This window comes from Stegodyphus dumicola, chromosome 2, assembly GCF_044657685.1.
Source record: "Stegodyphus dumicola isolate Sdum_Otavi_A_Nest chromosome 2, ASM4465768v1".
In the NCBI taxonomy this organism is placed as follows: domain Eukaryota; kingdom Metazoa; phylum Arthropoda; class Arachnida; order Araneae; family Eresidae; genus Stegodyphus; species Stegodyphus dumicola.
The window spans coordinates 89964296-89990484 of NC_140769.1; the positions used below are offsets into that span (position 1 = coordinate 89964296).

At 32.3% G+C, this 26189-nt stretch overlaps 1 protein-coding gene across 3 annotated transcripts in view; it reads left to right on the top strand.

The window, feature by feature from the left end:
- The window catches only part of LOC118186200 (band 3 anion transport protein-like), a 422199-nt gene that overhangs the window by 362492 nt on the left and 33518 nt on the right, over window positions 1-26189 (top strand). For all 3 annotated transcript variants that reach the window (XM_035356272.2, XM_085810867.1, XM_085810868.1), the window contains 3 exons: window positions 4280-4474; window positions 5210-5407; window positions 5737-5826. In XM_035356272.2, the coding sequence (XP_035212163.1) occupies window positions 4280-4474; window positions 5210-5407; window positions 5737-5826 (483 nt within the window). The remainder of the gene's footprint in view (window positions 1-4279; window positions 4475-5209; window positions 5408-5736; window positions 5827-26189) is intronic.

The window sequence follows — 26189 nt, forward strand, 5'->3', positions numbered from 1 at the left end:
ATGTTAAAACCTTGTTTACAGTTTTGCAATTTAAAAATTGAATTTAAATTTTAAAAATTATATGTCTGCAACTGTATTAGGTTACTTATGTACTTGCAGAAGTCGAACTTCACAGATGAGTGCCACTTTTATTTTTTGGTTGAGTCCTGAAATTCTTGAGCTGTTGCTCTTCTTCGCCTAAGATGCAATGCTTTTTTGCTTGCACTTCATCTTTCAGTTCACATTCATTACAATTCTTTAAATAATTTAAGAGAGAATACTGTATCTTCTTATTCATTTTGAAATTAGTGGATTGGCACAGATTTCCTATTACTATATTACTGTGTCAGGAAAATCCATCCTACTATTAATAATGATTATTATTGAATTGTGTTAATTTTCACTAATGCTATACTTAAAAAATAGCTCGAGTTTGGAGTCAAAATCTGAAGAGAAGATGAAACAAATTTGCTCATTTTAGCCAATTACCACCTAATATTCAGAAATGTTGAAAAATTAATATCAGGAAATAGCTAATACAATTTATATAATGTATAGTATAGTGACATTTACTCTTCAACAGTATCTGGGAGGAGAGAAGTTGAAACACTACTGAAGCAACTGGGCCTAGAGTCCTAAAGGATTTCAGTTACCTATTTATTTTTTGTTTTTATGAGGCATTTCAGCAAATGAGAATCATGGGGATTCAGGCTCGATTCACAGGTTAGTAGGCTGTCCATGGTCCTCCTACATGCCATAAATTTGGATTATTTGATTGACACATCTCATCACTTCTAGAAACATGTTTTTAACAAATGTGGATAATAGCTTCTTTAACAACATTCAACCATCTTCTAACATTCAGTAACTTTACGACTACAGAGCATGTTAACCGCTGTTTAGTGAATAATCAACAAAACTAGCTTATATGCTCTCTTCTGATAAAACAGAAACTAGAGGATAAGACAGTCCAAAAAACATCTCCTTTAATTAGAAAATTAACGAAATAATGCCACCTTTAATTTTTACCTATCTTTGAAGCAAGATAAAATTTTGAAGGGTGCATATGGCCTCCCTTCTGCATACACTAGTGTTCATTATAATGTACAGCACCCGCCTCTTATTAAAATTTCTTCTATTTCAACCAAATTTGAGTTTTTTAAGCGGCTGAGTTTAATAAATGGGGATTTCAATACCTCTACAATATACAATGTATATTCTGTCTAGTATTGTACTACAGCCACCAAAATACCCCTTCAGAAAAGAAAAAAAAAAAAATATGGGGCAGCTATAGAATAATAAAATAGACTAGGAAAAGTAACATTTGCCTTAAAGGGGAAGTCTGTGCTTTACAGGGAGAAGAGCAGTTTTTTTTTTTTTTTTTTTTTTTAAGTTTTAGAAATATATGCTCCTACTTCTTTTTAAAAAGAAAAAAGGAAATTAAAATAGCAAATGTATATATATGTGTGCCTGTGTGTGTGCATGTTAAATAAGTAGCAATAAATAAATAGTATGTAAAATAAATAGTAAATTTGAAATAAATAATTCATATTTTGAAAATCAAGAACTTATAAAATAATTTACCTTATATACAGTAGACAAGAAATATCTACCAGTATTGATACTAGCATTCCAAACTGAAACATGCATACATAACACCTGTCTTCTGAAGTAAGACTGTTTTGCTATGCATGTAAAGGAGCCTGCATCTTATTTCAGCTATGAATAATGTAATTAGCACCATCTTTATAAATTTTTCCTTTTTATTTTTGGCTTACTGTTTACCTATAAAATTTCTCATCATAATCTTTCATTTAACATCTGTATAAGTCTCCTCTCCCATCCATTTATTTCAGAGAATATTAAATAAAACAGTTTCATATTTTTGAAAGTATCTCTTGCATTCTATTCCATTCCATCTATAGTCCCATCATTTGTAATTCATTTATATTATACAGGGTGTTTCAAAACTTATTGTTCAAATTTTGTGGGGAGGTAGGGAAGGCATCAGGGAACTGATTTTACATCAGAAAGTGTGTCCGCAAATGTAAGCGAGGGCACTGTTTGTACCTAACTGGTGTACATCTCGCCCAACCACTCCCACTGTCATCAATGTACGAGCTGGCTTTCTAGTGATAAGATGAATCATTTTACACATCAAGAGCTTGTGGATATACATTTTGCATATGGGGCAGCTAGTGAAAGCGATCGCTGAGCTAGTCAAGTTTACAAAGACCAATACCTCAACAGAAGAATACTGCAGCGTCAAATATTTGCATGTGTGCATCGCAATCTGTACAAATATAATTCACTGCACAGCAACAGGCAGAATACGGGGAGAAGACGACTGACACGGACTGTTAGTGCCACAGAGCAAGGTCCTATACTCCATCAAAGATGATCCAAGTACCACAACATGAGCTATTGCTCTGCAGCTTGGGGGTCTCTCACTCAGCAGTGTGGTGGATACTGTATGAGGAATATGTGCATCCTTACCATCGGCAAAGGGTGCAGTTACTGCATCCTAACGATTATCCAGAGCATGTGGAATTTTCACAATGGTTTATGCAGAAAGGTGCCATGGACCCCAGTTTTCCAGCTTCTGTCCTTTTTACAGAGAAAGTTTCATTCATGCGTGAAAGGTGTGTTCAATAAGTACAATTCACATGTGTGGGCTTGCGACGACTCGCATGGTACGAGAAATCACTCTGCGCAACATTGTTTTGCCATAAATTTGTAGACTGGAATCATTGGTGATTGTTTGTTGGGACCTTACTTGCTACCACCCCAATTGGATGGCAGGAAATACCTAGTCTTTTTTGAGGCAGTGTTACTGACTTTTCTGGGTGCTGTTTCTGTGTATATCTGCCCTTCAGCCCATAGCGCAACTGATGTGCGTGATTACCTGAACCAAACATTCGATGGATCGGCAGAGGACTGACCACTTGGCCACCCAGGTCACCTGATTTATCATCGATGGATTTCTTTTTGTGTGGGGGGATGAAAGAACATGTGTACGAGATTCCCCTCGACAGTAAAATGGACCTTGTTGCACGAATAGTGGCCGCTCCAGGAACTGTCCATGCTATGCCAGGTGTTTTTTAAATAGTTCTGCAGTCAGTGCAGTGGTGCTATGAATCCTGTGCTCATATAAATGGTCACAATTTCGAGCACCTACTGTGTGAACCTTTACTTTGTTAGAATAAAGGTCACATTGTTACCACTAACTGTACTGTTTCCTTGTGTTAACTTTACTTGTCCATTTTGTTCATGTAGATGATGTTTGTGAATATACTTTCCTATGTGAAATCGATTTCCTGATGTCTTCCCTACCTTCCCACGAAATCTGAGCGATAAGTTTTGAAATACCCCATATAGCTATGCTATAGTATAATTCAATTTTTTTTTAATTGGCGACTGTAAATTTTTTAATTAAGGCATTTTTAACATAGCTGATATATATTATAATTGTGAAATGTATTCTTTGGTGTGATCAAGTACATTGAAAGGCAGCATCTTTAAATAGAGGTTTCAAAATTAAAAATGTTAGTAATTTTTGTGTTTGGTCAATCCCGTGAGTACAGTTTTTAATTAATTATAAAATCTGAGCGATAAGTTTTGAAATACCCCGTATAGTTATGCTATAGTATAATTCAATTTTTTTTTAATTGGCAACTGTAAATTTTTTAATTAGGGCATTTTTAACATAGCTGATATATATTATAATTGTAAAATGTAGGAATAATTGTGAAATGTATTCTTTGGTGTGATCAAGTACATTGAAAGGCAGCATCTTTAAATAGAGGTTTCAAAATTAAAAATTTTAGAAATTTTTGTGTTTGGTCAATCCCGTGGGTACAGTTTTTAATTGACGTTTTTGATAAAACAAAAATTGTTTTGAAGAGGAATTCCATCATTACTTACAAAAACTTTTATGTTTCTCTACGGAGAAAAACTATCATTTGTTGCAAACATTATTGCAGTGAAAAAGTAAAAAAGTAGCTATATTCTCTTAAATTTAGATTGGAATTTTTTAACTAAACTTTTTGTTTTTATAAATATTTATAAATTAATTTGGTAATAACTGATGCAGACAATTATTGTGTAATTCATTTGTGTTATAATCATCAGTGACTAGAAATTCAGTTGATTGAATAATTAAAGTTTTGCTAAAATTGATAAGTATCATGCATAGTATTATAACATATTTTATATAGTATTATAACATATTATAACATATTGTGATTAATAAAAGATTAACAGTAGTGCGATTTTTATATCTTTTATACCTTAATTTCAGTTACGAGAGCATTATACATGTGACTTCCTTGTAATGCGAACTTGGATTGGTATATGGACTGCTGTAATTGCAACAATTGTAGTTGCAGCTGAAGGATCAGCATTAGTGAAATTTTTCTCCAGATTTGTACAGGAAATTTTTGCTACAATCATATCTTTATTATTTATTGTGGAAAGTTTTACAAAATTGTATAAAGTAAGAATTTTTAGATTTTTAGATTTCTTTAAGTTTGAATTAAATTATGTTTTAAGTTCAGTTAATTTTGAATAAAAGATTGAGCATTTAAATTGGAAATACTGAATTTCTTTCTGAATGATATTTTATCAAGCTCTAAAATAATATTAAATAAATTATGTTATGCTATGCAGAATGAAAGACATATAAAATTTTTTAGGATGTTATTGAATTTGAAATAATAAGAATTCATATCAATTAAATGAATGCTACAAATTCTATATTTTTTACTCTGATATTTAGAAAATATAAATGAATCAGTCAAAGCAATGCACATAACACAAAAAAATATTTATAACAAATTTTTATATCAGTATTATATGAAATTATATGTATCTTAAACCTAGAGGGAAAGGAAGAATTTAAATTTAAATAATTGTTGGAAAAAAACCAGTTTTGAAGGGATGCTATAAATTATTAAGATACATGGTTGAACAAAATTTAATATCAATGCTCATAAAAAAATTCATGAAAAATTTATTATTTTTGTGTAAAATAGTTTATCTAATTAATTTTTTATCAAACATTTAAAATTAAAGTAACCATTATTTGAGTTGTAGGAATTGTGATAAGTCTGTGAACAGAAAATAGTGCTGCATAAAGATACTTTAAAAATTTGAGCAATAGAAATATTTGTAATCTAGTTTTCTAATCTCTAGCAGTTTTCCAATTTGTGTGCGTATTTTATATTTGCAGATTTTTCTAGAGAACCCTCTGCAACAGTACTACTGTAATGTAAGTTCAGTTAATGTAACAGATAATGAAACATCTGTGTTGGTGCCAGATACACCACAGCCTAATACTGCATTACTGTCAGCCATACTGATGATTGGTACTTTTTATATAGCATTATTTCTTCGTCATTTCCGAAATAGCAAATTTCTTGGCAGAAGTGTAAGTACCTTATGTTAACTCTCACTTTTTCTATGTAAATGTAATCAGGGAATAAAAAAGTATATGGTAATTAAAATATTGTTAATGGAAAGAAATATTTATCAAATTGAAATGGAATTATCGGCATTTTGTAAAAAATTTTAATTGCTGAGTATTGATATGATGTATGTGTTAAACATACATATTCTGACTCCTTATGTAATATAGATAATCAAGTTATAATTTTTATAAATAGACATAATTATGTTTCAATTAGTATGTAAGCTTATATATGTAATTACTTTTTAAGATTCTTGATAAATTTTTAAGCATAAATTCTATTTTTGTAGGCAAGGCGAGCTCTTGGGGATTTTGGTGTTCCCATAGGAATTGTGATAATGGTTCTTGTTGACTATTTGGTCCCAAATACTTACACGCAGGTATATTTCAGTTTATTTTTGTAACTTTATTCACATGGTATTCATCTATTACTTATTCGTGCTTTAATATTGCTGTATTAAATATGTGTGAGGTATGCAAAATAATTTTATAAATTAATAAATCATCCATATGTATAATATAAAAAGTACGATGGCTTTGCTCTACGTTAACAGGCAAACTTTAATTAACTTTCCGCAATTTCGGGATCTTGCCCGTAGACCAGCACTTTCAAGAACATTCTGGTGTGTTAAGTAATCGCTGCTATAAATGGAGAATTCGCGTCATTTTTCATGAGACTGCTCTCTGCCATCGTCGCAATAAGACCTTGTGCTGCTCTGTTCCTCCTTCTTTCCTTTGTTAGAATAGTTGTGATGTCAAAAGCTTAACCTTGTTTTAATTTAAATCATTATTGGATATGTAGTTTTTGGAGAAACTGAAAGACTAATGATCTGCCATTTTGAGTGAATAAAGCTATGGAGTTTTAAAAATTTTAATTCTTCTGTGTCTTCAATTCAGATGCCGAGTTAAAAATGTTTTGCATTGCAGATGAATTTCAAATTGATAATTTTTCTTACTATATTGGATTTTATAAATATAGCAAGCACTGTTTCATAAAATAAAAATTTTATGATATCAGAAATTTAATTAAAAAAATTATGTTGAGTAAATTTAGTAATGAATTTTAAAAAATTTCAAATATTTTAGTTAGGAAAGTTTATTAAGATTAAATGTAATGTTTATTATAATTCTGAATTATTGTTAAGAATTTGGAATTATTTTGAGAATGAGATAAATATGAAACTTGAATGAAATAATTTTTGGTGTTAGTAAAGGAAGATGTTATAAAAACATTTTGAGTATTAATATAGAAACTATTAAGTATTGTGGTAATGTATTTTGTTACATTGAATTACAAAATATACTTGATTTATGAAGTTAAAATTTATTTAAGGAATTGTTGAAGTATGTTCTTGAGAGTACTAGTTCAGAATCGGAGGAGTACTATCTATCTCTGATTAATTGTTCATTTACCCTCTCGTGCAAGAAAAGTTGAAGGCTAACTTTTTTAAGGATAAATGTAAATTTTGTAGAATTTTTTTGTTATACTTATCATGGAATGTTTTATGCAGTTCTTGAAGGGCCAGTTACTTTTTACAAAGAACGGGACCCTTTTTATGTAAGTCTTTAGCATCCCTTTAACTACCAGCGAAGTATTGCAACAATCGGTCAGTGGGGATTTACCCAGACTGAAACGGAAATACAGTACAAAGTCCGAAATCCGGACTCATCGGGACTTTGCCAATTCAGGATTTGGTATTTTTCCCAATAATGGATCATCAGTTTAAATCTAGTAAGATGGCATGTAGAAATTATAAAATTAAAAATATGAAATCACGATTTATGAAATAATGAAGTATTTATGATCTAAAGGGTATCAAAATTTACAAAAAAAAAAAAAAAAAGCTTAATATTTATTTGCTTACATTATTAAACATTCCTTTCAATGTAAGCTGTTTTAAGTTACTTCGTTTTTTGTGCTAATACTTTCTCTTTAATTCTGTAGGCAGAGATAATCTCTTGTTTAGTTACATTGTTGAAGTCCTGTAACTGCTGTTTCGAGAATTTCGACTAACTTTTCAATCCAAATTTTCTTGTTTTCAGTAACTTCTCTGTCAGTTTCTTAACTATCGGTAGCGGTATTTTCTGGATCTAGAACCATACTACAGATTTCTCGATTGACATGTCCAAAAAACCTTTAAAATTAGAGGCTGTCATCATCAAATTTAGCTATCCTTGCATCATGAGCTTGGCGACAAGTTGTTCCGTTAAATTTTATCTTGCTTTTATCACGCACTGAGACAATAAAACCTGAATTGTATTAGTTATTTATTATACTTATGTCTATTTCTTGCACATGCTTAAGGCTTATCAGATAAATAAATACTTATGTCTATTTCTTGCATGTGCTTAAGGCTTATCAGATAAATAAATTCCTTATTGAGGGACGGCGCTAAATTTTTTATGCAGTTTCTGTTGGTTCGAAATTCTGGGACTCGGCTTGGCCATACGAGCCCTGGTGCGGGTTCTGGGTTTATGTGAATAACAAATCAGTTATTAATTCAAATAACCCTAAATGTAATCTTTGGGTCTATGAGTACCATCAACAAAATCTATTTTCAGCATATGGAAAGAAATTTTTGGTAAATTTTTCCTCGTAATCATTTTTTAACCCATTTAACTTAAATCTGTAATCATCACCAAGCATAATGTCAACATAAAAGGTTATGTTATTATTCAATTACTAACATAAAAAAAATTGTTTAGGCATGACTCAAGGCATGAGTCATTACTCAAGTTGTCATGTTTTGATAAACATGCAATGATGAAAAGAAAGTATAATAAAAAAATTATTCACCAGGTTGGCGTCAGATCAACAATGTATCTATATAGAAATTTTCGGTTTCAGATGCCGCCAAGCAAATATGCAGCAACAGAGCCAAATTACTGATTGTACAAATTTATGCTAAAATGATTGTTTCTTCAATAACAAGGTATTTTATTTAGTGTCAAAGTGAAATTAAGAATCGGGACTCTCCAGATTTTTTATTATGCGCGGAGGGGGAAATCAAATGTGCATGTGTAAAGCCTACAAGAAAAATTTTGTTAGTGGTTTTGAGGTCCGGATTTTATATTTTTGGATTTAGGACGTTTGGATTTCGGACTTTGTACTGTACTTGTTTCTAGAGAATTATAGAACCTTTAGTTGGTATAAAATTAGGAGTTGAAAGTGAAATGTAATAATAGTGTAACTATAATAATATCAGTAAAATATAAAAATATTTATAATATTGAAAGATAAATTATAAATATAAATAACTAGAATATTGTAAATCTTTGTGATTTGTTTTAATAATTTGTGATTTATTTTAATATATCAAGATTACGTAACAAATTTTGATTAATTATATTCTCGTAGTAAGAGATATGTAAAAACGCTTTATCTTCAATACTCTGTGAAAAATGTTAAGCATCTTCCATGAGGAACCATAATCATTAAACTTTGCAAAAACAAATTTTTTCAAGTTGCACTGAGAACTGTAATATCAATAGGACTTTTAAAAAATTTTCTTATTTTCAAAAATATAATATTTGAAATTTATGTTCTAAATTATTTTATAATTATTACTTCAAAATTTCATGATTTGTATTTTCCCTACTATATTTCTCTTTATTTTTACTGCTGTAAATGCTGTTCTGTAAAAAGGCTTTGCTATTGCTAATTCTTCCTCTTTTTGAAGGGGAGGATGTAATTTAAACATAGTCGCATGCACTCCCGAGTTATTTAGAGAGGCTTTTACATCTCTAGAGGCTGCAACCAGTAAAATGCATCCGGCAATCAACCAAAATAAAACTAAGTACATGCCATGTGGTAATAACAGCAGCCCCTATTTTGAAATTGGGAATTACAAATTTGAAACTGTTAGCAAATTTAAACATTTAGGAACAGAAGTTAATACTCTCAATGAATGAGATCCGTAGTAGAGTTACAGATGCTAACCAATGTTTTTTTGGTCTAAAAAAATACTTAAAGTCTATCTTCACTAGCAGAAAAATGAAGAATCTAATTTACAAAAGCTTAATCAGATCCATTCTTGCACACTCTGCTGAGACCTGGACAATGGCAGAAAAGGCTAAAAGTATCATTTCTGTCTTTGAAAGAAAAATTTTGAGAAGTATTTTTGGTGGCATAAAATGTAACAATATCTTGAGAACTAACTCTGATCTCTATAAATCTTTTAAAGAACTAGATATAGTAAAATATATAAGGATTCAGAGAATTAAATGGGCAGGACACCTATGCAGAATGGATGAAATTCGTGTAACTAAAAAGATCTTCTTGGCCAGACTATTTGGCAGCCGAAAAAGAGGCAGACCTAAACTTAGGTGGCTCTAAGTTTAAGTCTGTTTGGAAACAGACGTAAGAATTTTAAAAATAACTAATTGGACGTCCATGACCAAGGAAGAAGAGCTTGGACGTCCATGACCAAGGAAGAAGAGCTTGGAATTCGATTCTGAGGAAGGCAAGGGCCCATCCTGGGCTGTCTGGCCATTGAAGAAGTAGAAGAAGAAGAATGTACCATATTTGATGGAATATAAGACGCACTTTTTTTCCTAAATTTGGTCTCAAAAAAGTTACCTGCGTCTTATATGTGAAGGACGCAGGTTAACTTTCAATACTGAATGCTATTTTTAGCCCGGATATAGGTCTAGCTACACATAACATTTTCTACATCTGCCATAATTATTTTGCGCATGCCTGAAATATCTGTTGCCAAAAAGGGCCAAAGTTCGAACAGATTTGACGGTCACATTACTTCTGTGGAGCCCTTCCTTCTTTACATAGACTTTCTTTGACTCAGCCAACACACGTGTCAGTATCGGTGCTACTCTGTATAAATGTGTCAGTATCGGTGCTTAAAACTGTTTGCTTAAAAAAAAAAAAATACCCTGGAAAATATGACTACAGGAAACAAGAGATTAAGCTATACAATTCAGTATAAAATAGGAGTGTTAAACTACGCCAACATGCATGAAAACAGAGCAGCAGCAAGGCATTTCAGTCCACCACCTACCAAAAAAATGATACGTACTTGGCGACTGCAGGAAGATCAACTGAAGACTGCTAAAAAACAAAAACGTAACCTTCGATGCCCAGCTCCATCTTGGCCCTGAACTTGAAAAATGCCGTAAAAATGTGGGTGATAGATAAGAGGAAATCTGGGATAAGTGTTTAAACTAAAATGATAATCAATGAGGCCAAAGGATTTGCAGAAAAACATGGGAATTAGAACTTTTCAGGGTCTGAAGGCTGGTGCTACAGGTTCATGAAAAGACAAGGCTTATCAATGCACACAAAAACAACTATTGCACAGAAAATGTCAGCAAATTATGAAGAAAAAATACTAGGATTTCATACGTTTGTTATAAATGCATGCAAGAAAACTTCTTTTGAGCTCGGTCAAATAGGAAATATGGATGAAATTCCACTCACATTTGATGTACCATCCAACAAGACTGTGAGTATTAAAGGTTTAAAATTAATAACCATAAAAACCACAGGTAATGAAAAAACCCGATATACGGCAGTTCTAACATGTTGTGCTGATGGCACAAAACTACTGCCATTTTTCATATTCAAAAGAAAAACTTCCAATGGGTGTATTTATGTTCATCTGAAAAGCTGGATGGACGAAGCTGGAAAGAAACTGTGGTTACAGAACATATGGGCAAGGCAACCTGGTGGACTCTTAAGAAAACCCTCTCTTTTGGTTTTGGATCAGTTTAGCACCCATAGAACTAAAACCATAAAGAATAAAGCGAGAGAATTAAAAACCCAGGTAGCTGTCATTCCTGGTGGACTGACTAGCCAATTGCAGCCTTTAGATGTATCGGTGAATAAGCCATTTAAGGAAAAAGTGCGAGAACGATGGAACAAGCGGATAGGAGAGCCACATCATGCCCTCACACCCTCAGCTAGAATGAAGTGGCTCTCTGTTTCACAAGTGTGCGAGTGGGTAAACAGATCTTGGGAGGACATAAAGGCTGAAGTAATTGTTAAGTCCTTTAAGAAGTGCGGAATCAGTAATACTCTTGACGGAACAGAAGACGAAACATTATACGAAGAAGGTGAAACTAGCGATGACGGAAGCAGTAGTGATGACGATATTCTCGTTTTCGATGATGATGATAGTGAAAAGGATTTTTATGGTTTTGAAAATGATTAAAGTCTAATTTCATGATAGGCAACGTTTTCCTTGAATTTGTGTTTTTGTTGTTTCCTTGAATTTATGTTTGATTGCTTGCCGTTTTCATTATTGAAATTTACATATCATGTTCAAAATAGCTTGCCGTTTGTCAATTTTCCTTAATAATAATATGTTTGGTAATTGCATTCAGTGATTGTTTATTTGGCTTTTACAAAACGTGAGAACTAAAAGAAACCACATTTGAAGTTATTGTGGTACCGCGCTGTCGCGTGGACTATTGAAACTTGTTTTCCTTGTGTGTGGCCTTCTAAATAAGGGTGCATCTTATATGCCATCAAATATGGTAATTTCATACTTAATTAATCCTAACGTAATACTTAACTAATCCCTTAACTCTCTCTTTTAATTCGTGTAAAATCAAAGTCCTAATTTTCTCTTAACTCTCCACTTTAATTGAGGATATCCTTTTTTCTATCCTAAAAATAGTAACTGCTTATAATAATCTGTATAAACTGTGACATTCCAAAATCAATAGTTGTCATACAATTCGTATATCGAGCTCATAATGTAGATAACTTAAATAAGGCTTCAGGGAATTATAATTTTAGAAGCTTGAGTATTAACCATACAGCATAAAACAAACTGAAGTTAACTCATTTTAGTGAGACTTGAATTACTTTGAATCCAACTTTCATCTTTATTAGAAACTCAATATAGCAGAGAGTGGTTACTTGCATGCATGAGAATAAATAATACACAACATACCTGTTGGGAGTTTGGAACACAAGTGAAGTTTTATTGGAGTGCATAGTTATAGAAGAATTAAAAAACAGTGGCGCCATCTATGGGCCAAGAACATATTTAAAGCTAACCTTTTTACACTCCCACTTTAGGTTTAAATATCATGCTAATTAAATACAATGAGAAATTACATCAGCACACATACATATAATAAAACATTAAATTACATTGGTTTTCATTTTAAACCCATCATTTTTGCACACATTTCATGTTTTGCACTGTTTACATTTTTTGTCAAAAAGTCTGCAATCATATCATTAGTAGTCTTATATTGTATGTCAATGTGCTGAAGTTTCACAGCTTCTCGCACGAAATGATGTTGTATATCAATATGCTTTGATATACCATGATACACACTATTTTTGCTGAGATTAATAGCACTGTTGTTATCGTAGTATAATAATATTGGCTTTTCAGTAATAATCCCAAGTTCTTTAACAATTTTGTTGAGCCATATGGCTTCTTTAGTAGCTGCAGAAAGAGCCATATATTCGGCTTCTGTTGTACTAGTTGCAATGGTAGGTTGACGCTTACTACACCATGACGCTGCACCACCTCCGATGAGGAAAACATATCCAGTGGTTGATCGTCAATCCCCAGCATCACCTCCATAATTTGAGTCGCTGTAACCAAGGACATCAGCACTGCAGTCCTTTGAAAAAGACAATGTAGCATCTGTAGTGGCTCGAAGATACCGCATGATGCGCTTGACAGCATTCCAGTGAACCCTTGCTGGATTATTGGAGAACTGGCTAAGGAAATTCACAGCATAAGTTATATCTGGCCCTGTTGCTTGAGCTGCATAAAGAAGACTCCCAATGGCAGCCTGATAAGGAACAGGTAGCTTTTGTTCCTTACTAGTTGGTATCTACAGTTTAGATAACACTTGATTTTGGTCTAAGGGTGTTTTTACACTATGAGATTCATGCATATTATATTTGCAAAGCATACTCTCTACATACTGAGTTTGACTAAGGCTAATGGACCCTTTAGTTCTATCTCGTTCAATTTTAATTCCTAAGCAATAATTTGCTGGTCCCAAGTCTTTCGTTTCAAATTTTTCTTTAAGTTGTTGTTTTACCCAATTTTTAAGTTCTATGTTATTACTAAAAATGAGTAAGTCATCAACATAAATAGTAACAATAACAAGATCTTTATTTTCATTTATTTTAATATAGACACAACTATCAAAAGAACTTTGCCTCAGTCCCATTTCTATTAAACCCTTTTCTAACAGTTCGTACCATAGTCTACCACTCTGCTTTAAACCATCTAATGCTTTGTTTAATTTTAGGACCTTTCCCTTTAAGTTTTGCTTGTAAAATTCACTGAAACCTTCTGGAATTTTCATATAAATATCTTCATTTAGAGTTCCCTGTACAAAAGCCATTACAGCATCCATTTGGTCAATTTCCCAATCATATATAGCTGCGTAAGCTAATGAAACTCTTAATGTTACGTATCGGACAACTGGTGCAAATGTTTCAGTATAATCTATTCCCTCAATCTGAGAATAGCCCTTAGCAACTAAACGTGTTTTATATCTTTCAGTCTTGCCTACTGAATTACATTTAATTTTGAAAACCCATTTACAATCTACAATGTTCTTATCATAAGAACATTGTCATAAGGTTTATCTGTTATTTCCCATGTTTTATTTTTAATATGGCCTATATAGTCTCACATATAGAATCCTTCCAATGGTTTGCATCATTGCCCCTTAATGCTTCATCAATGATTTTCGGTTCAGAATACACACCATTTGTTGCTGCTGCCAAAGCTTTAACAAAGCACATTCGATCTAAATTTGGCATTGGCATTTATGGCATCCCGTGTGTGTCAAAGTCCTGATAACTATTTGGGAATCTAAGTTTTACGTTTCTAGTCAACATACGTAGCTCATCAACTACACTACTGTTATCATGGCTATCATTTTGAGCAGTATTATGTACATCGTGATTAGATTTAATACTAGCATTAACTAATTCATGATCAGACTGAGTATTATCATTAACCACCCTTTCCAATTCACCGTTCTGATCATCAGCTATTGCATTCTCAGTATCTGAAAATGTCGTAATCACGCTCCCACTGAATGAGGATTCATCATGAGAATTTTGGCATATTACTTGCCTTTTTGTAGTACATTTCATTTTCCAAAAATTGTACATCTCGTGCATTTATTATTTCATAAGTTTTGGGATCTATTAATCGATAGCCTTTTATGTCCTGACAGTACCCAACAAGCATTAATTCCTTTGCTTTTATATCCCACTTTTTACGTTTTTGTTTTGGAATGTGAGCAAATGCACGACATCCAAATACTCTCAAGTATTCTAAATCTGGCTTATCCCCATACCATTTTTCATAAGGGGTCATACCTGCAATTGCAATAGTTGGAGATATATTTTTACAGTGATTTGCAGTCAAATAATTTGCTTCAGTCCAATAATTTTGATCAAGGTGAGCATCCACCAACATTGATCGTGCTCGCTCTACAAGAGTTCTGTTACTACGTTCAGCTACACCCATTTGCTCTGGTGTAACTGGAATAGATTTTTGATGCTGAATTCCATTTAATGCTAAATAGTTATCCATCTCATTGTTTACATACTCAGTACCATTATCTGAGTGTAAGATTTTGATTGATTTGCCAGTTTGCCTTTCAACAAATGTTTGAAATATTTTGAATTTTTCAAAAACTTCAGATTAATTTTTCAAAAAATAAACAAAAGTCATTCGCGATAAATCATCAATAAAACTAATAAAGTAGCGAGAACCACCAATTGATGTAACATTCATAGGCCCACATAGGTCACTGTGCCTAATAACTCTTTTGCACGCTTAGCTTTTCCCTTGAGAAATGGTTGTCTATGCATTTTGCCTTTAATGCATGACACACAATTTAACAATTTTCCGTTAAATGTAAAACCTTCAACCATATCTTTTAATCTGTTCATTCCTCCTTCACTTAAATGGCCCACTCTTTTATGTAATAATTCATTTGAAATATTTTTAGCAGTAATTAAAGCCCACTCATTACATAAATCAAGAGAATACAAATTATCTCCCATACCTGTTCCAGTAGCAACTAAATGTTTACCATCATACACAAAACATCTTTCACTTGTAATAGTACTAACCATTCCAAATATTTTATTTAAATACTTAATGGACAGCAAATTAGCTGTTAACTTTGGAACGTGTAAAACATTACTAAAAGTTACAGACTCCCTTTTTTTTTATTTCTAGATAAGAGGAAAGTTATTTTACCTCTACTTCTATTACTGAACTACCTGTTTTTATTTGATGAATACTAGCATCCTGATAATCATCTAATAATTCTTTATGTGGAGTCATGTGGTAAGAAGCACAAGAATCCATGTACCAAATATTGGGATCTGGATTAGAATTAGCTACACTAATTTCCACTACATAAGCTTCTTCCCGTTTTTTATGTTTTAATCCAACATTGGACTTTTTGTTAAACTTGTTTTCATTATATCTACCCCTTTTTGAGAGGTGACTTCTGACAATCAGAGCTTTTGTGGCCAAACAAATTGCATTTAAAACATTTTCCTTTAAAGTACCTTTTGCCTCCAATATTTTTATTAACAAATGCATATTCCTTACTTTCATTGACTAGGAGTTTTGAATCTTCGGCTAACAAGCGATTTTTAACATTGTCAACTGTTATTGCCTCACCACAATTTTTCAAAGCCATTATAAGAGGTTCAAACCTATCAGGTAAATTAGCTAAATTATTCCTGCAATTAATTCTTCATCAGGTTTAACACCAGTAGATTTTAATTGCTGATAAGCTGAAATGGCCCTATGTAAATAGTCAGACATATCTTTACAATCAGTATAACGGGTATTCACTAATGTTTTAATTATTGAAACCTTTCTTGTGATTCCCTTATCCTCATATGTTTCAGCTAATACTTTCCAAGCTTCCTTTGCACTTGTTAAATCCCTTATATCATTGAAAATAATTTCACTTACCCCTTCAACTATATATGACAGAGCTTTGGTATCCTTTACTGGATCTTCTTTTGTACCCTCTACATAAGCCCATAAATCTAATTTAATAAGATGCATTTTCATGGAAAATTTCCAATCCATGTAATTTTTCCTTCCACTCAATTGTTTGTGGGAAATTTCGTAATGTTCGAAAAATAAAAACAGAAAATTTCCCTTTTCCTCCTTCCAAACTTTATTTTTTAACTCCCAAAACCCCATAAACGTTTTGCGAAAATATGAACTAATAATGATTTGCGATTTTCAAACTTTATTTTCTCTTACCGTAATGTTCGAAAAGTAAACAGAAAATTTCCCTTTTCCTCCTTCAGGAAAATTCCCTGTGTGGGTTGCAACAATTATCAGGGTTACCATATTCTGGCGCACGTACGCTCACTTCCGATGTAAACAAATCCGCAATTTCGCCAAGTGCCGGTTATGGAAACATCCCCTTGTTTGTGACTAAATTAACTTTCTCTCCCTGGCATTTTTCTTTTTTTTTTTAACTTTAATCAACAAGAGGCAAAAAATTATAATTTGAGATAAATTCAAATAAATTTTCTATTGAATTAATTTTATTCTCAATGAAACATTTGCCCAAATAATTAACAGTCAAAATTATTTGTACTAGTTAAGCTTCTGCAACCATGTGCTTTCGCTAACCCTAACATAACCATGTGGCCAATTTTGGTTAACCCGCGAGCACACGCAACGGGTATGTCATACCCATGTGCATTTTTCTTTTTGTATATTTCTCACCCATTCTTTCATAAAAGGACGAAACTTGGTGTAGCTGAGTTCAAGGTCACATACTTAAATGGGGAAAATTCCTGAGGTGACAGGTGCAACAGTTTTTTAGGAACACCATTGTTCGGGCATGTCATACCTGCGCGTGTACTCGCATTTCTCAGCGAGTCACTTCGCACTTCTCGTTTTCAAGCTTTTACTACAGGTTTTTCTTGAGTTGTAAGCATGGCGCCGTATATTCCTTACGATGAAGAGATGAAAAGATTGAGAAATCTTCTTGAAACCGTTTCTTCTGATGAGGATTCATTTAGTGAAGACAATGAAGATGTTGATTATGAAGAATATAATAGTAATCATGATTCATCCATAGAGAGTAGTGATTCAGATACAGAAACAGAAAATGAAACTTTGGAATGTAGCAATGAGTTTTATGTTGGAAAAAATGGGGTAAAATGGAACAAAAATAAATTCCAGACTAATGTTATAATTGGCGCCAAAAATATTATAACTTAACTCCCTGGAAATATGAAGTATTCTAAAGACGTCTCAACACCTTTAGATTTCTGGTCACTGCTTATCGATGAAGATATGTTAAAACATGTAGTCGACAATACAAATATTTTTATTGATTCAGTACGTGGAAATTTCACTCGTGAAACTTGGGATGCGAAGTAACAAATTAGTTGGAAATCTTTAATTGGATTGCTGTATTTATGTGGAGTTTATAAATCATCCCATGTGAACGTAAGAGATTTGTGGGCAACAGACGGAACAGGAATGGACATATTTCGGGAAACAATGTCAGTGAACCGATTCCTCTTTCTTTTACAATGCCTCTGTTTTGATGACATTAGAGATCGTCCCATTAGAAGAAACGTTGATAAATTAGCTCCGATCAGAGAATTTTTTGGAAATTTTGTCACAAATTGCCAAAAGGCTTATACTGTAGGAGAGTATGTGACCATTGATGAGAAGTTGGAATCATTCAGAGGTTGTTGTTCCTTCAAACAATATATGCCCAACAAGCCAGCAATGTATGGCATAAAAATATTTGCTCTTGTTGACGCAATGGTATTTTATACCTGGAGTATGGAAGTTTATGCTGGTAAACAACCATATGGGCCATTCAAGTTGAAAATGGTGCAAGCGAAGTTGTCAAATGTTTAATAAGGTCCTTATACAAGTCTGGTCGAAATTTAACAGTTTATAATTGGTATATGGGATATGAATTATCTCAAAATCTCCTAAAGAAGAAGATTACGATAGTAGGTACAATGCGTAAAAATAAGAGAGAAATGCCACCTGAGTTTTTGGCAAAGAAAATAGAGGTATATTCTTCAATTTTCGGTTTTCAGAAAGAAGCAACACTTGTATCTTATGTGCCAAAAAAAAATAAGAGTGTGATCCTGTTATCCACAATGCATTCCGGCTATCAAATCGATGAATCTACTGGGGAATCTAAAAAGCCTGAAATCATTACATTCTATAACATGACAAAAAGAGCAGTTGATGTTGTAGATGAGATGGCAGCTGCATATTCTACAGCAAGAGTAGCATGTCGATGGCCTATGGTGATTTTCTTTTCAGTGTTAAACGTGGCTGCCATTAATGCAAGAATAATTTTGCTAACAAAGAAGGAACCACCAACGGAATACCGTACCAGGCGTACTTTTCTCAAAGCCTTAGGGATGCAGCTAATAGAAAGTGTTCAAAATGAACGACGACGAGCATCTATAGTTCCTGATTCTAGACAAACACTGACCATCGATGAACATGTTAACAATGAACCCTCCCCCCTCCAAAAAAAAAAAACTTAAAATTACAAGAGGTGTACAGAGTGCCCCAAGAAAAAAGATAGAAAGACCAGATTCATTTGTGAAAATTGTAGCAAAAGTATATGTATGGAACATATGACCTCATTTTGTAAACAATGTTCAAAAAATTGTAAGTAAATAATTTTACCTCTCCTTATTCTTTCATATTTTGTCTAAAATGAAGTATTAACTTGGTTTTACATTTTAATTTCTTTTAAAAACCGATTAATTTTATTCGGCAAATTTTGTAATTACAAACTTTTTATTCGGATATGACATACCCGGCGCATGTTCTCGTGTTCGTCGGATCGGTGCGTGTGCTCGTGGGTTAAAAGTAATTCTAAAAAATTTACAAATAGAATTAAATAAACAAACTAACTTAACTAGTCATTAGATTATTTATCCTCATTTCTTAATCTGGTCTGGGCCCATAACCTATTAGAAACTCAATATAGCAGAGAGTGGTTATTTGCATGCATGAGAATAAATAATACACAACATACCTGTTGGGAGTTTGGAACACAAGTGAAGTTTTATTGGAGTGCACAGTTATAGAATATAAAAACAGTGGCGCCATCTATGGGCCAAGAACTTATTTAAAGCTAACCTTTTTACAATCTTGGAACACCACATTTTTCTTTCTGCTTCTTTTTCTAGCTAGTTTGTCTTAACCAACAGGATAAAGGAAACCAATGCTAATTTATTGTAATTGAAACTCAAATTGTGTTGAGCCCAACTTTCGTTGCTTCTCTTGCTACATAGCCTACTATTTTGTCTCTCTGCAAAACTATATTTCAAATTTGTAACTGTATCAACGTTTTTCTTCAAGAACAAGCATGTTGGTGTGCTACATTATCTGTGTTGGCTTAAAAAAGTTTGTCAGCGAGAATAGAAATGAGTGTTAAACTTCAGATATGACTTCAAGCTCTTTCTTTATGCCTCAATATCTGTCTTCAGTATTGCAAAATGTTTCATAATGAGGTTTGTCTAAAGAGTATCTGGCCTTGAATTTTCCTGCACAGGGTAGGAATGCTAGGATGATGCCTCTGCATGAGAAGAGAGAAGGCAGCTTTGTATGCATGCTTAAATTTTTTTTCTCCATGTTAAGTGGGCTAGCCACTGCCTGCACTGCCAAAAGTAAGGTGCTGTTATACCTGTTCATCGAATTTTTTTATTTCTCTCAAGATTATCAAATGAGTTGAGCAAAGGTACTGCATAAAATTTTGTCTAAGGCCTAATGATTCTCAAAGCGAAACAATTCGTAAGATTCTGCAGGTATTTGGAAAGGATGCTATGGGGATAACATAAATTAAGTTTAGTAATCAACCGATATAAAAATGGTGACACGTGAATGTAAAGTGACCAGCAATGTAGTTTTGCACATGAGGTCTCCTTAAATCGGGGTATCTTTAAGGTGCTAGTGATAGCGACTGAGATTAGCTTGCTGAAACTAGCATATACAAATGTATCAGTGTATCAGTAGCATACATGTGAGTTGCAATTAATTTGGAAGTTCTTTAAGTTGAGCTTGCCTCCGAATAAGAGGCTGAGATTATCAAATTGAATGTGTAGCCAGAAATTTAAGAACGAGTATCGTTATCGAGAGTTTCAATGCATTAAACATCCAAAGTTTCTTTAAATCATGCATTTTGCCCAAGAACAAAGAATTTTCAGTTGCTAACATCATGAAAAGTGATTGCAAATGACATTTATTTTTTTAAAGGCATGAAGAAAATTGGTGCTGTAAAATTGAGAAAAATATGAAATTTCTTCATAAAAGATGATGAAATGGATGCTATAAAAGCCAAGTGCTATTTAATTTAATTTTTATTTTTAACTGACCAGTCTTTCAATATCAATTTTGGACCATTTGAAGAAGTTTTAAATGCAATGTTTTTAGGTTCTGGCATAGAAAAAACACCTCATTTAAATGCAGCATGTAAAAGAATTTTTTATTAAATTTTAAAAATATGGTTTGAATTTCAATCAAATTTTGGTAACAAAACTCTTGAAGCCATTCTTATTAAAATGGTAAACATGCACACAAATGAAGAATCGTGTTACAGAAAAAGATAAATCTAATTCAAAACTTAAGCTTGCAAACTTGAGCTACTTATAAATCTGTACATTCATAAGTTTTACCTGAATTATAAGTATTTTTGTTGATTATTATATTTATATTTCTTATCTATCAGAAATTTATTTATTTTTAAATTTCTCTATAAAAATCAGAATCCCCAAAACTTTATGATGTATATGTATACAAAACAAAGATGTGTAAGACCCTATTACAAAATACACCATTATTGAATAAAACAAAGTTACTAAAACCATTCTTATTACTATCAGTTGAGATGGACAAATAAATAATAAAGTTAAAATTAATAGTACTATCAAAAGTTAACTTAATAATTTATATAAAATATCTACTTTGGATGTGTATGGTGTGTAAAGTCTAATTTCCTCTACAATTATTTATGATTTAAATATTGGTTTCTGTAATATGTTAGTAAATTTAATGATATTTCTGCTCTAAAAAGAAAATTTTGGTTAAATATGCATGTAATTTACAAAAAGTATTTTTGATTATTTTTTATGTTTAAGAACTTTAAGTTAAATTTAACAGTAAATTAAAAAAAAAAAATATGCTTTACATGTGCATATATGCACATTTATAACGTTGCGAAAATGTCATTCAAGCATTGACTACTGACAAATTTTTTTGTAGATTGGAGTTTGTGTCTATATAAATATGGACTTATCTGAATTGAATGCATGGAAAATTCATGCAGCATAAAATTAAAAAATGTTAATATCTCATGATACTCAAAGTTTCATTCTATAAAGGCTGGTTTTTACTTATTGCAGCAAGTATTTCTTTGATTTTTCATTTAAATCCAAGTATATTAAAGAAACATGAAATATTTTAAAACATTTATATACAGCCAAGTCAGTGATTTGTATGGCATAAGGATATGTATTATTCTTTATGCAGTCATTTAAGTTTAAATTATTTTTAGTCATTAGATTTTGTAAGTTAGAACAAAGGATGATGATATACAGCAGGTACTTGGTGTAAGTCTGGAGTTTTAATTGACATGAATCATATTAGTACTGCATCCTATATTGTCTGTTGTTGTTGCTGTTGTTTTTTCTTCGATTTCTGGTGAAATGAGACAAGGTCCAAAAGACCATTGACTCTATGAAAGTCAAACACAAGGAGGGGATTGGAGTAAATATCCTCCCTAGAGAGGCCCAAGTTAATTAATATATGCTTGGCAGATGCCTGATGTTTTTGGCACTTGATGCATGTGGCAAAGATTTTCGTGCCCTCCTTGAAAGAGAGGCTCATAATATTACCACTGGCAATACGTAAGAGCGCAGTTCAGGAGCTCTTGCCACACCCAAGACTTAGAGTCCAACCAAGGCTTGTTGCCCAGGTACCAAAGATAAGTGGGGGGCATCAACCACTCCACCATGATTTGTGATGTTTTCAGGGATATAATTCCAGATAAGTAAGGGTGGAAGAGGATGGAGTTAAAAGGCCACAGCCCTCCTTTGCTAGTTTGTCTGCAATTTCATTGCCATAAAGATCCACATGGAATGGGCTCCATTGAAAATAGATATTACTGTCTATTCATATGTAATGGTATAGTGGAAGTAATTTCAGATCAGTTCCTTTGTATTATCTTCAGTTGGAAAATTCAAGTGTTGAACTAAAAATAATTAAGGATCATAAAATTGCTTGTAATACAGTCAAAAGTCGTTAATTCGGACACCCATAATCCGGAATGATCTATAATCCGGACCTCAAAGCTAAAAACTTTCTGCGCATGCGCCGCGTTGACACATGCGCATAGGCGTTTACGCGTGTGCGTAAGACCTTTACGTGCGCGCGCATGTGCGTGTGCGCAAGTGCAGAATACGTTTTCGCGTGCGCGTTAACGGACGTATAACGCATAACGGACGGTATAAGCTAAAATTATACAATTATCTATTTCAGTTAATGTTGATGCTTGCGTTATTCCTTAATCTTCGAATTGGATGCAGCTTATTATTTTTTGCAGACTGTAAGAGCAATTTTATAAAAGTCTTTCGATTATGTCAATTTCCGATTCTGGAGCTCCCAAAGGATCTACAAAACGAAAGTATGCCTCAATGTCCGTCCAACAAAAAGTGGAATTGCTGCAAAAAATGGATAAAGACATGAAGAAGGTGACAGAGAGGTTAGTGAAAACGAAAAAATTTCGATTGACAAGTTAGTCGGTATTCTCGGCACAGCAATTACGGGACTTGAACAGCGGAGCTTTTTAACTAAACAAGAAATTATGTCTATAGAATTAAAGAGAAAGTATTATCACATAAAACGAAACAACTTACATTGAAAGAAATGTTTAATAAAGTAAACAAATAAATATTAAGGTTCTTTTTTTGTAAATTTTGATACCCTTTAGATCATAATTGTTCTTTATTTCCTAAAATACGGTTTCATATTTTTAATTTTAGAATTTGTGCATGCCATCTTACGAGATTTAAACTGATGATCTATAATCCGGAAAAATCGATAATCCGGAATCGCCGAAGTCCCGACGAGTCCGGATTAACGACTTTTGACTGTAATACCACTTTTGATATTTCATGTCACTTATTTATCATCAAAGAAATTTGTTTTTCATTGTAATGGCATCTAATGATTTTTGATGAATAATGAATTATTGTCAATCAGATATTTAACTTCAAATGCTGTTCAACAGTACGTAGGTGAGAGGTACTATCTAAATGCAGTTCATCTTATAAACCAAAAATAGAATGATTTGGAAAAGTAATTTTTGCAGCAATTAATTCCTTTTTTTAATGTTTATGACAATCTAACTGCCTCATAATATCACCAGTTTATGTATGAAGCATTATGAACCTGCAAATAAAGTCTTGCTGCCTCTTAATTTTCTAGAAATTCTGTGATATACTCATGCCCACACGATATTGTGAGTAATATGCTTTGAGAAAAAGGTAATTCAGTTGTATCTGCTATTGCTTCAGAAGGTTATTATCATAGCTGTATCACATGGTATATAGAGCAAACTGTATCACTAGTACTTACCAAAAAAGAGGGGTCTGTATTCTTACCTATTTCTGTAATAGTAATTTCTTACATCTCTGATTATATTAAGAATTTTATACTTAATTTTTTCCCTAAAATTAAATAGATATAATCTGTTACAAATTATCTATAGCAATTAAAGGTACTTTAGTAGAAGAAAAAAGGAAAAACATTCATTGAAATTTTGTTTTAAATGCTTGTAAATTACTACATATTAATTATAGTGTATCTTATTTAATATAATTAAAGCAATAATCTGCTGAAATATTTCTCTCCATTTCTCATGCCTGTGATACTTTCAAGCTCAGTGAAGTTTTGTTCTGAACTCAAATATTTTATGCAGAATTCCATTTGACAGCAGATATAACTTGTGTTTGATTTTAATCATGTATTTCACTTACAAATGGAATTATTAAATTTAATAAAAAAGTGAAATAGATATTTTTACAATAGATTTCACAAAATTTAAACTATCTTTAAGGTTAATGTTATCAAATATATTTTATATTTTGTATCATTTTAACTTATCCATGTATCTTAGTAATCATTAATGTACAGAGTAATTCTGAAAGAATTATCCAATTTCAAACTTTTATATCTTTAAAATTTAATGAAATAAATGGTAAGCGTGATATTAAGGTAAATGTCAAATGCCTTAAGTTTTAATACTGAAAGAGGGAACTGGTTTGTTGTTTAAAATGTTCCTTTTGATAAAGAATGACAAATTCATTTAAACAGTAGAAAGATTTTTGCCATTTGTGTTTATTTGTTGCTTAACCACACTCTGTGACTTCTTTTGAGGCTATGTGAATGATATGTATATATGTGTCACCTAATATTAAAAGCTGTAACAAATTTAAAGTAGGCATTTCCACTGCTCTAGAAAACAGTTACCACTGGCATGCTATAATGAGTTTGGCAGGAATTTTCATACTATTGCCTTTTCATTATATGTATAAAAGAAGCCATTTATAAATTGGACTTTTTTTCATTTATGTATTACTTATCATACTCTGTTGTTAATTTTGAAAATTATGCAAATTAGAAATCAGTTGATTCTTTCTAATTATCTTCTATTTTATCTGTCCTCTAAATTATTTACATGAGTTAACATTAAATTTTACTGATTTTTTTCATTGGGTGATTTATAATAGTCTACTTATGGTGAAAACCACTTCAGTTTCTTCAGTTAATAAACCACTTCAGTTTCTTGCAAATTTTCTAAATTTTCTCATTATTTAAAAAAAAAAAATACTAAAATATGAAATAATTTATTCGGAAAGATTACCTACATATACTATTTACATTTAAAAGGTTGCATCATTTAACAAATTATGTTTTTAAAAAAACTGTTTTTGTAAATATTTTCTCTGAAGTTTTTTAATGTATAATAATTTATTCTCATTAAATTTCAAGAAAAATTTCTATTGGAGGATATTTTGTGGGTACGATTAATAATTTTTTTTTCCCTGAAGTGAGCAAGAAATGCTTGACTTCAAAACATGCTTACTAGACACTTTAGCAGTAGTTATTTATTGTTTTATACAGCATTGTATATTTGCAGTATGTATTTTTGTCAATTTTACTTACAAAAAGAAGACAATGTCAAAATTTACATGGGGATATCACATTCTGAAAATTACAAATTATTGTAAAAAGATAATGACCTCTTTCAAAGTCATGTCTAACTTGTAGGGAATAATGTTTTAATTAATCAGTTATTTACAATTCAGTTTTTACTATAACTTCTCCTTTCCACATTCCTCAAGCCCACCAGCGGCCTAGCGGTAAAGTAGCTGAACACTGGTAGTTCGGTCCGAGATTCGAATCCCACGAACAGGCTGGCTGCATATGTGTTTTCATGGTTTTCCTCATGTGTAACGTGTATACGAGCCAGTTTCCCTTAGAAAGTCCTCCACGAAGGCATCCCTCTCTTTAGGCAGATAGCCCTAGTGTGCTTTGCCATCATTAAATACACCACACCACATTCCTCACTAGAATGTAAATGAGTAGCCAGTATAATTAAATTGAGGTTTTGAGATTTTAAGACAGAGAGTGTTTCTGGCTGTGTTATTAGTTTCCTGCCAGCTTTGGTATTTGTAATTACTCAT